General features: G+C 37.7%; 1 protein-coding gene across 2 annotated transcripts in view; it reads left to right on the forward strand.

The window, feature by feature from the left end:
- LOC145686678 (NACHT domain- and WD repeat-containing protein 1) overlaps nucleotides 1-12884 on the forward strand; it is a 1466154-nt gene that overhangs the window by 1212609 nt on the left and 240661 nt on the right. For both annotated transcript variants that reach the window (XM_081760197.1, XM_081760198.1), the window contains one exon: nucleotides 3121-3313. In XM_081760197.1, coding sequence (XP_081616323.1) covers nucleotides 3121-3313 — 193 coding nt within the window. The remainder of the gene's footprint in view (nucleotides 1-3120; nucleotides 3314-12884) is intronic.

Raw genomic sequence — 12884 nt, forward strand, 5'->3', positions numbered from 1 at the left:
TACTTAGCTGGGGATAGAGGTCTGTACGGGCCGGAATATTTAGCCTGAACCCTTTCTGGGTAAAATGTGATGCCCGAGCCGAATCCGAAATATGTTTTAGCATTTAGGCCCAAGCCTAACCTCGTGTGATAATCAAATGAGAACGAAATAAGCCCGAAATACAGAAACTTAATAATTAACCTAAAATTGTATTTTTATTTACAGCAATTAGAGGTTTAAGTTTGAAGTTGTGCTTTAAAAGTTTTCCAGAAAGAATGGTGCAATATATATCGTTGTACAGTGTATTTACAAAGTTAGGCCCGAAAAGGCCCGAGAAATATAGTTGTATATTTAAAAATTCACGGCCCGAGCCCGGCCCGGGCCCGAAGTGATATATGCTTTGTAGGCCCGAGTCCGTGCAGACCTCTAGCCGGGGATCGAACCAGGACTCTACGCACTGGAGGTAGGCGCTCTACCACTGAGCCACCGTGCCTGTAACACTGCTGTAACAATAAAAAGTAACTTTTTAATAGTTTCGTAAAGAATATTCCGAACGGTTTCCAAATTAATATAACAGATTTCTCATGTCAAAATATTTTAAGCATAAAAACCATAGAATAATAATAGTGAATAAAACAAAATTATCGTCAAATAATCAGACCAGGACGAGAGAATGACATGAAAATTATTAAAAAGAATTTAGTTTAGCAGTTCTCACCGTGATCACATCTTTCAGCAGCCTGTATAGTGTGTATAATATCACTAAAATGTTTGTAGATTATTTAAATAATAGGTTTGAAGTTATTTGAATTTACCTTAAAATTTTACCATTATTTGGGTTATTTTTTCTCAAATCTTTATTATGCCATAACTTCATTGTGCAAAATTACCGCACAGCGAATAGAATGGAAAATCGATAAACGGTTATCGGAGAACCAGTTTGGATTCAGAAGAAAAAGTGGAACAAGGGAAGTAAAACTATGTCTACGGTTAATCATGGAACAGCACATCAGAATAAACAAACCAATTGTGATAGCATTTGTAGATATAGAAAAAGCTTTCGACAACGTAGATTGGAATATCATGTTCAGAGCATTGAAGGATCTGAAAGTGGATTAAAGAGACAAAAAATAATATTCCAAAGTTACATGAACCAGATAGCTGTTATAGGAAGAGATCAGAAGGGAGCAAGAATAAGTAAAGGAGTAAGGTAATGCATGGTGGATTTTCATCTCTCTTGTTCAACGTGTATATAGAAGAGGCTATGAAAGAATTCTTTGATAAAAACGAGAAAGGCGTAAAAGTAAATGGCCAGGTTTTCAGCACAATAAGGTTTCTGGTGACATAGCACTGATAGCGGAGAAGGAAAAGGACTTGCAGGAAGCACTTTCAAACTTGAACGATCAACTGGGAAAAAAAAATTCAAAATGAAGTTAAATAAGAAGAAAACCAAAGTGATAAAGTGCACAAGAGCAGGACAGGAAGGGGCAAACGTATGACTAAATGGAGAGAAAATCGAAGAAGTAAAGGCGTTTCCCTATCTAGAAAGTCTAATATCCTCGGACGGAAGAAATGAAAAAGACTTAAGTTTCACAATACAGGCCAAACAAGAATTCTATAGGAAAAGAGGACTGCTAACTTCAAAATATGTGTCGTTGGACGTTCGAAAACGATTTATTAAGACCCTAATATGGAGTGTGGCGCTTTACGGATCAGAGACTTGGACATTGAGAAAACATGAAATATCCTAGCTGGAAGCATTTGAAATGTGGTGTTGGTGTAGAATGCTGAGCATATCATGGACCTAAAGGAAAAGGAATGAAGACGTACTAAAGGAAGCAAATGAAGGACGACAGATCATGAAGATAATAGAAGAAAAGAAGAAACAGCTTGCTTGACCATTTTATTTGACACTCCAATTGGATCACCGTGCTGATAGAGGGAAAGGCAGAAAGAAAACCAGGAAGAGCAAGACCAAGGATAGAATATCTAGGTGCAGTTACGAAGAAAAATTCTTATCAAAGCATAAAACATCTCTCCCATGGGAGAGAAAAGTTTCAAAGTTTCCATATTGCCCACCAGCCTATGGTTGAGGTGAACAACAAGAAGCAGCAGCTAAAATTTGGGAATAAATTTTACCTTTGAAAGGGATGACTAAATCGGTTTCCCGAGTATGAAAAATATTCATTTTACGATTGGGAATCTTTCTTTGGTTAGAAGTATAGGCCTATTATTTTCCAGATATGTTTTTGGGCTCAATTGGTCTCGCTAAGGCTGAGGCTCTTTACCTTCAATGGGGGTTGGTCTCTTCAAGAGCCCTATATCCTCAACAAGGCTCACAATCAATTGCGGATCTAACCCGAGTCCGGGGAGCCTAGGTCCCTCAGTTTTTTGTGACAAAAATAATGTAAGCTACTATTTATACATTTTTGAAAGTTTAGAGTAAACTCATGGTATACCTATCATAGTCTGAGTTCTGGCTGCCCGCCCCCCCACCCCCCCACGCACGCACACACTTAGTTTTTACCGTCTAGATCCACCACGACTCACAATCACTCGTATTCGTGCTCAGTAATCTCATTAAGGCTCGCGTTCACTCAATCCGAACTCATGCTTTGGGGTCACTTTTCACTTATAAAAATCCTTATTCATTTATTGAGCTTGAAGCTGATTAAGCCCAAGTTATATTGCTGAAATTTCATCCTCAACAATTCCTATGTCCCAAAGAATTATCAGACATGCAAGTGTTTTATAACTTTTAAGAATATTTTTAATTCCCATTTTTAGTACTTTTAAAACTTGTCCCACATACACTTTGGTATACCCTATCACGCTGAGATCTTTAAAAATCAAGGAGAATGTTTATAGTAGAACAATAAGGGAAAGAAAGTATGAAAGGTATTGTCGTGGTGAACTTAGAGAAAATCTCCCCCCCCCACACACACTATATATATATATATATATATATATATATATATATATATATATATATATATATAAAATGTGTGTGTGATCCTTGATATTTGTCTTCTAGTAGTAACAAGGTTTCTAAGAATGAAGCGAAAACAGACAAAAAAAAAAAAAAAATCGTGTATACTTGTGCGAACTTGTGTTCTACGTATTTTCCAATTTTTGTTGCAGGTTTAGCTCCAGGCACAGCCCATCACATTGTGGCGGTTATCAGAGACTGGGAGAAATTGGACGAGGGAGATGCCAAGTTCCAAGATATTGACCCGATCCAGGGAAAGCCCAGTGCGATTCACCGGAAACAGCTTAAGAGCTTCCGGGACAGGCTAGCTGCTTCCCTTCCAAACGAGAATAGGGCTTATTTCACGTAAGTTATCTCCCAAAAGTAATTTTAAAAGGGAAAAACCGACACGCAACCGCTCTTCTAAGAAAATGTTGTTTGAGTTGCGATGTTCTGTTAGTATTAAGAATGTGTATAATCTTATACAAGAAACACAAAGCGGAGAGAAAATAAAACAAAAGATTATTATAATACACTTGTTACTGTTCAAACTAATAGCAATAGAAATAAATTTACTATGCATCGATGTAAGTATATACTTCCAAATTATAATTTTCTCTTTTCGGCTATACACAGTAGAAAGTATATTTTCTGATCTATGGGAATTATGTGTTGTTCACTATAATTTACTGAATACAAGCAATCGTTAATGATGATTAACACATTATGAATAGGGCTAGGATGTTTAAGGGGTAGTTTTTACAGAAAAAAAAAGAGAAAAGAGAACGATGGTAAAATAAACCGAGGAAGGCAAAAGAAAAGGTATTGTTTCAATCTACTATTTTGACAATTGCCCTTTCATCTAACTGAAAAGACTATAAATCACTAAATTACATTCTCTATGTAGAAGTGAATTGGGTTATCTCCTTTCCAAGTTTCATAATTTAAATATTGATGAATAAATTCTCATGTTTATGTATATATATATATATATATATATATATATATATATATATATATATATATATATATATATATACAGGGTGGTAGGTAACTCCACCGACAAACTTTGGGAGGTGATTCCTTATATGAAATGAAAGAAAAAAAGTTCTTATAAACATAGGTCGAAAAACGTCTCATTTCAAAGTTATGAACCGCCGAAAATTCGAAAAACCATGTTTCGAAACGCCCTGCTTTAGAAACTATAGGACCTATAACAAGCGGTTTAAGGAATTACACAGGAACTAGTATGTGAACTATCTAAATATCCATGTTTTACCATCCTCCGTTATCGGCGAAATGAACGCGTTGTTAGTACTTAAAGGAGTATCCCTATACCTCAATTTCATTTATTCAGTTCGTTTCGCCGAGAACGGAGGATGGTAAAACATGGAACTTTAGATAGTTCGTATACTAGTTCCTTTGTAGTTCCTTAAACCGCTTGTTATAGTTCCTGTAGTTTCTAAGGCAGAGCGTTTCGATACGTGAATTTTCGAATTTTCGGCTGTTCATAACTCTGAAAGGAGACGTTTTTCGTCCCATGTTTATTAGAACTTTTTTCTTTCATTTCATATAAGGAATCACCTCCCGAAGTTTGTCGGTGAGTTACCTACCACTCTATCTATCTATCCAAATATATATATACAGGCACGTAGCCAAGGGAGGGTCCGGACCCTCCCCCCTTAGAGACCAGAAATGAAAAAATAAGGAAGGATGAAAGAAAAAGAAACGAGAAAAAGAAAAATCAACGGTAAAAATAAAAAGATAGACCAAGCATTTGGTTACTCTTTCTTATGAAGAAATTTATATTACTTGAAATACATGGTGGCTAATGAACGGGATATCCTGTAAAAGTCAGGGAATTTGAAATTTCTAGAAAAGGTAAGGAATTTTCAGAATTTCTGCTACTAGTCAGGGAAATTTCAAGCTTTTGAAAGCATAGTACCATTCTGTAACAGCTTAGACAATTTTTTATCATAATTTTTCGTCATTGCTTTTCTGCAGTATCAAACATGTTATTTCAGAAACAGTTCTCTACTGCTCCTTTAACCTGTCATTTGGAGCAGACAGTAGTTGACGGAATAATGAAAAGAAAAAAAGTATGTGGAAAGAAAGTTCTGCTAACATTTGATTCGGCAAAAAAGGGAACGCAAATATTGTAAAATATTTTGTAAGGCATTATTGAATATATAGTTTTTATAATAGTGAATATGTACTTTTTATAATAGTTGAGGTCATAATGAGAGGAAAATTGTTATATTTGAATGAACAGAGGAAGGAACGTAAATATTTTAAATCTTTTTCAATGTTTCTTTTATTCCTTTACTCGAGATTTCTTCATAGTTTTTTATTAAAATACTTACTAATATATCCTCATTTTATTATCCTAACAAACCATTACATGTTGCCAGTAAAGTAGTTTAGATTGATAGAGCTTCTGATCCTTCAGTATTTCATGTTACCCCCCCTCCCGCATTATGAAATCCTCGCTAAACGAACCAATATTTGTTCCAGTAAAATAGTTTAGAATAATCGAGCCCCTGGTGTGATGACTACAGTACTTCATCACGGACCCCCCCCTTTACGAAATCCTGGCTACGTGCCTGATATATATATATATATATATATATATATATATATATATGTGTGTGTGTGTGTGTGTGTGTGTGTGTAATTATATGTAACTAATTTTCCTGTGTTCCTATTATTAGTAGTTGTAATAAATCTTACAAAACTGTAGTTAGGTAATATTTTCCTTTATACAACACTACCTCACCCAGTTACCTGTACTAATACATTGTCGAACAAGGTATGAATGCGTGATCGAATGGTTGGTAATTTTAGTTTTAAGTAGAGAATCTTATAATTTAGCGAAAACAAATAACTATTGTTATGTGTATGTTTTGATTGAAAAATGTGCTTATATATATATAATCCATGACCCAGGTCATGAAAGTTAATAATATCAAAAGAACTTGAAGCGGCTCTAAAAGGCAAGCCGAAACAATGGAATGTATCCATGAATAATAACGGTGTTGTCCAAAACTCCAAAAACTCCAATCCATGGAAGATAATCTTATCACTTTAAAACTTTTTTCTGACTAACTCTGCGGTTTGCATGATAAGATTCACTAAGTGAGTGAAAAACGTTTCATAATTGGAAATTACAAATAGAACAATTAAGTTAACATTTCTCATCAACTGGGCTGGGTTTAGGTAACTGCGACTGGTGCATTTACCTGGATCCAGGTCGGGGTTGTATGAGTGGACATGTGTTTGATAATAGATAGTCCAAACGTGTCTCAAGGAACAGAACAGGCCCGTATCGACGGGGCTAGGGGGCCGGACCCCTAAATTTTCACTGCCCCTAAAAGTTTCACGGTAGGCTTGCAAATGAACTATATTATGGTTGGGTCGGCCCCCCTACATTTTTGGAGTGACTACGGGCTGGAACAGAACGCGAATATAATGGATCTTCTGTACCTTATTAGTTCCCTTTGCTATATTTCGATGATCATACCGTATTTTCTTAGTTTTATCTCTTCTTTTCTTCTTCCTCTTTTATCTTCTTCTGTCTTTACCATAGATCATTCAATATACCTTTCCCCTAAAATTCCTTTTGTCCTCCACTATCTCCGAGCCCAAAATTAGATATAGCCTCTTTACTCCGTAACACTGAATAACAAGTGTGATACTGTAAGTTTTAATATGTAGATCTGAAGTATGTAATAATTTGATGTAGCGTCATTAAAAGAAATAAAAACTAAGTCGACTTGCCAATATTGTTAATTTAGTGATATTGGAAAACCTGTCAGACAATGTCCATCTACAGAAGGCTGTTTCATTCTTATGGTAGCAATTTGCAGTCGCCACCAGAGGCGCTAGTTTCGCGTCAGCAACGTGACACACGCAGTACGGAGTAGCCAGCCACTTGTGTACAAGCCGTGCAGAGGACAGACATGTGTGAGCAGAATGGCGCCTAAAATCGACCCTTTTTGGGAGGGCTACATCGCATATAGGCTACAGCTGTAGCCGAATAAGAACACAGTGCAAGAAGAAAGGTTTCACAGTGTCTGATAAAAGAATTAATGCAGCCACCCATCGCAATGCAAACCCAGAGCAAACCATTGCCATGCGTCGTCAAAAGGGGCGAAAGAAGCAACCGGCTCCACAACGCAGTCAAGACGTCATTGCCAAGGTCCGCCGGTTTGTGACCCAGGAGAATCCACCCACCCAACGTGACATAGCGAGGCGTGTTGGACGGTCAACTGAAACTGTACACGGAATCATACGCGACAATTTGGGACTCAGAAGTGCACACAAGGGGCGGATCCATGTTCTGAAGTCAACACACATCGCAGAACGGCGGGTGGCATGCAAAAGGCTGTATGAAGGTTACCTGGCAAGTGACAAGTGGCGTTATGTGATCACCTTAGATGAAGCATGGGTCTATTTGACAGGATCCCAGCAGATGCGTGCAATTTACTACCGCCACAGTGATGGAACCGATCATGCAAAGTGGGTTCGCTCCTGCAAGGAGAATTTTCCAAAGGGATTTATGGTAGTGACGGGTTTCTGTGCAAAAGAAAAGTTTCCGATACACCGGATGTCATCAAATGTCAAAGTGAATACAGCGTATTATATCGAGCATGTACTGGAACCCATCTATCGCCAACATGCCCCGGCTTTGTATGGCAATGACACTGACAGAGTTCATCCACCAGGACAAGGCCAGCAGCCATACTGCCAATCGAACGGTGACCTACATGACACGTATGGAACAGGAGACAGGTGTAAAGGCTATCCCATTTCGAGGCATCCCCGTCAAATCACCAAATGCATCCCTTATGGACTTCTGTGCTTTCGGCCTCCTCAAACGGAACATCAATAAGCGTCGTCCGACCACACTTGGTGGCCTTTGGAAAGTGTGCAAGGAGGAGTGGGCGAAATTGGATCAGGCAGTGCTCAATAGATGTCTCCTTCAGTGGAAACTACGATGTCGTGCAATCGTTCAAGAACGGGGCTCTCACATCGAACATGATCGCTGGTAGAAACGGAGTTTTACGTCCTAGGGCACGGGTCTGAACTTCACTACCATAAGCCTGAAACAGCCTTCTGTATTGATATTTGAATCATGCAAAATTTCAGCGTTTTTTATCTACTAATTTAGAAGTTGAAAGAAGAAAACCGTTTACTGATAAATGGTTCTCCAGTAGGGTTCTTGATTTTGAAGGAAATGTACAGCAACTCAATGTGGCTCTGACGGGACTTTAAATATCTTTACAATCATATTTATTTATGAAATTAGTAACTTTATTATTATTATTATTATTATTATTATTATTATTATTATTATTATTATTATTATTATTATAACTTAGTTTCCACATTGTTATACAGAATCTTCCTAACGTATAACAATGTGGAAACTAAGTTTCAATATTAATAATAATAATAATAATAATAATAATAATAATAATAATAATAATAATAATAATAATAATAATAATAATAATAATAATTAGTTTTTAGTTTTTTCTTTTAATGACGCTACATCAGATTATTACATATTTCAAATCTACATGTTAAACTTACATTATCACACTTGTTATTCAGTGTTACAGAGTAAGAGCACTATATATAATTTTGGGCTCTTCGCAACAGTGATAAGACAAGTGAGACGGACGTGGCAATGTCGTTCATGACATTTCTAGCAAATAGAAAAAAGGTTACAAGAGAATAAAATTAGAATTTCTCAAAAGCTTTTTTTTTTTCTTTCGAAAACTGCGTTGATAAATATTGCATCCAATCACACAGATGGTTTTGAACAAACGCAAATCTGTCTGCAACATTAGAGGGGGGGGGGACAAGTAAGACTTTTTTTCTTAAGCTATACTCAAAATATCTGTGTAGTTGAAAAACAATCCTGTGGTGGATCAGGAGAGCAGAGTTGTCTTTAACATTGTTGGGCGGGCAGATTTGAGGCTTACTCTGGGGGGACATCAATTTCATCTCACTTTTCTTTCTGGCAATCGGACACAAATCATCACATTCCCCCCCCAAAAAAAACACTCATTTCAAATCGGATTATGGGGCTCTGTAGTCCCCCAGTTTCAAGGTTGGCTAGGACATGTCCCCCTCACCTTCCCCCGGGATTTGCACCAGTAGTTTAGAATAGATATAGTGATTATAATGTCGTTTCGAATAATGTGATGCCTCAAATCATTCCGAAAATATTTGTACAAATTGTTATATTGTTTTAAAAAAAGAGTATTGGTGGATTTTTTTTTTTAAATATTGTTTCTTTTCTCTGTGTCTGTAGCTTTATAGTAAGTTGTAGCGGCAGTTCTGATTTTAGTAGAGGCAGACGAATAGCCAGCCCAAAAGTGTAGGGGGGCCCGGAAGAAGTTAGGGGGCGGCCGATCCAAACAGTTCATTTGCAAGCCTATCGTGAAAATTTTAGGGGGACCCGACTCTCCCTAGACCCCCATGGATACGGGCCTGAGTAGATGGTTGTGGATAAGGATGAAATGTGTTCATTTAGACGCTTAATGGATCGCAGGAAACAGTTCCTCGCTATTTCAATTTTTGCTCTCTCGTGATCAATGTTAAAACCGAAATGGTTGATTTATACACAGTAAAAAATGGTTGTGTTAATTCAACTCAATTTTAACACAGGGCAGTGGTTCCAGCGTGACTATCACTATGCGGTGTTAGTTCAACACATACCCCGCGATGTTAGCGTTTAACACAGGGGGTGTGTTACGTCTTTAACACACAACCGGTGTTGAGCCATGCCGTAAGCGTTAATGAACCACAAAATTACTCCCCCAAAATATGTTAAATCGCCTATATGCCTGATGTGTTTACATTATGACGAGTCTAAAAAAAAAACACTTTAAACAAGTAAAAAACGTACTCCAGTGGCGGGGCACGAACCACCAACCTTACAATTATTAGCCGCGTGCTCTTCCGACTTGGCCACGGAGGCGATGAAGAAAACGTCGCTTGTAGAGGGATAAATTGTTGAGGTCTTTTGAATTTGGCTAATCAGAGTGCTTCTTTAAGCCGCGTATATTCGACGGTAACTAGGGATGCGCACGAGACAAAAATTTGTGGCTGTCTCGTCTCGAAAATGTGCTGTAAAAGTGATGTCTCGACTCAAAAAATGTATATTTCTCTACTGGAAGAGCCGTGTCTCGACTCGAATTTTGTCAGGAAAATCCTGTCTCGATTCGTCTCGTGCGCATCCCTAACGATAAGATAAAATCCGCTCGCCATGTAGACCTAATTTTATAACAAAATGACGAATGTCTATTTACTTTATTTTATAGTTCTTCCATATTCACTTTCCAATGATCGGCGTCAGTTGCCATCTAATAAAGTTGATGCGTTTGTTGCTTCTAGTACACAATCGCTTAGAAAAAGAAGCAATAAATGCATCAAATGTGGGAGATGAATTTAGAACACCTAAACGGCACATGCCTAGCACATCTTGTGCTGTTAGGGTTTCTTCAGAAACATTATGTAAAACAATTGACAACACATCGCACGGTTTGCATTTTGAAATTTTGCGTATACCTGGATTTGTTTAAGTAAGTATTTCTTTCTACTGTGCTTGTCTGTAGCTTCAATTCATAAGCCTTTATAATTAGATGCCCAACATATTTGGCAATCACGCAGAAAACAACACCGAAGATTCTACACTTGTGTTAATTTAACACACAGGCTGTGTGTGATCTCAACTACCGGCATTTGACACACAACTCCAAATGGAGAGTTAGCTGTTCTAACCACTTGTTTGTGTTATATTTTAACACAATCGTGTTAACACATAGTCATGTCGTTGAAATAACACATCGATTTTTTACAGTGTACCTCTATCCATTAACTCGATTCCTAACTTATGACCCTTTTCATTCTGGTCAAAAGTAATGTTGGTCTGTCAAAGGTACATTTCGCCAGCCCCTCCCCCTCCCCACCTTAGAATTTCGAAACAAAACCTATGCCAACCGTTTGTGCTACGTTCGTACCGAAATTTACCCTTAAAATTTCGTTTGTACGTACCACTTCCGATACAAAGTTATAAGAGTTTTAAAGTGGAGGCTGTGGAAAGGGAAGTCGCCACCTTGGAATTTCGTAACAAAGCCTATGCCAATCGTTTGTATTACGTTTGTATCGAAATGTACCGCAAAATTTTTGCTTGTATTGGCATATGCTTTGTTTCGAAATTCCAAGGTGGGAGTGGGGCTGGCGAAATGTATCTGTCCATCAATTAGTTCTTGAAATTTTTGGGGGGGCGCGGTGATTCAGTAGTAGAGCGTTCACCACCGGTGCTTGGGGTCCCTAGTTCGATCCCAGCTCGCGCCGGGTGGACTTTGTGGTGGACAAACACCGTGCTCATAGGTTTTCCTGGGGTTCTCCCGTTTCCTCCCACTTTTTTCATTCCATCATTTCATTCATTTCTCATCTTCACCATCTCCTTTAGCCTCACCGGCATAAACGTTGGACGTAAAACTTAAAGATTTCATTTCATTTCATTTTTGAGATTTTTTGGTCTTTCGGACGCATATACACTGAAGCATAAATTGTCGCTCGTTTGGTGCGTAAGGTACTACAGGAGGCACTCAAGCAGGTTAATATAAGTATTGTGGTCATGCTCATTGCTGTAGGAATAAACTGGCTGTGGAATTATAAATACATTTCGAAAACACCACATATTTATTATAAATCTAAACAACAAAAGCTGGTATTACAAATAATAATAATAATAATAATAATAATAATAATAATAATAATAATAATAATAATAATAATAATAATAATAATAATAATAAAGAATTAAGAAGGTTAAATAAGATCCCTTAATGCTCTACTGACTTGTACGCCTTCGCGGTTAATCAGTTTGAGCTTGTTTCAGGAATATGTCATGATCACATGAAATTTACGCAATTTGCGATGTTGATGTTTAAAGGTCGAAAGGATTATTGTTACTGATGAATATTGAGGATTACAACATATAATTAAAGTCCGGTAGACAATTAGCAACTGATACGTTTTGTTCAAATGGAACTCGAAAACTAAGTCAAATGCAAGAAATTACTACAAAAGAAATAAATAAGTATCTCTCTACTTTAAATGTTATTACAAAGGCCCAGATAACTAATTATCAGTCGACTTTAAAAAATATATATATATATATATATATATATATATATATATATATATATATATATATATATATATATATATATATATATATATATATATACAGATGGTTATCAGAAAAATGGAAACACCTGAACGAAATTGCAACTTACCAGATTAATATGGTGTCGGGCCACCTTTCGCCTTCAGAACAGCCTTGATGCGACGTGGGATGAAGGCATAGAGGTCGTGAATGGTAGCAAACTGGAATTTTACACCATTCCTCGTGCAGGGCATCGGCCAGTTCTGTGAGAGAGGATGGAGGTGGAAATCGTCGCCGGAGTCGTGTTTCCAAGACGGACCACAGACGTTCAATCATGTTGAGATCTGGGGATTGGGCGGGCCAGGGGAGGTGTTGAATTTCATCCCGATGTTCCTGAAACCACGCTGCAACAACGCCAGCTGTGTGAATGGGTGCATTTTCATCCTGGAAGATGGCGTCATTGTCCGAGAACAACATCCGGACCATAGGATGCAAGTGGTCTCCTAAAATTACGACATAATCGTTGGCAGTGATTCGTCAGCTAAGTGTGACCACAGGACCCAATGAAAACCATGATATGGAGGCCCACAGCATCACCGAGCCACCGCCATGTTTCACAGTTGGGCGGAGACACTGCAAATCATAAGCTTCTTTGGGCGTTCTCCACACATAAACACGGCCCGTGGTTAGGAATAGGATGAAGGATGACTCATCCGACCATATTACACGTTTCCAGTCCTCAACGGT

The sequence above is a fragment of the Thermobia domestica genome, chromosome 5 (assembly GCF_964235325.1).
Source record: "Thermobia domestica chromosome 5, izTheDome1.hap1.1, whole genome shotgun sequence".
In the NCBI taxonomy this organism is placed as follows: Eukaryota; Metazoa; Arthropoda; class Insecta; order Zygentoma; family Lepismatidae; genus Thermobia; species Thermobia domestica.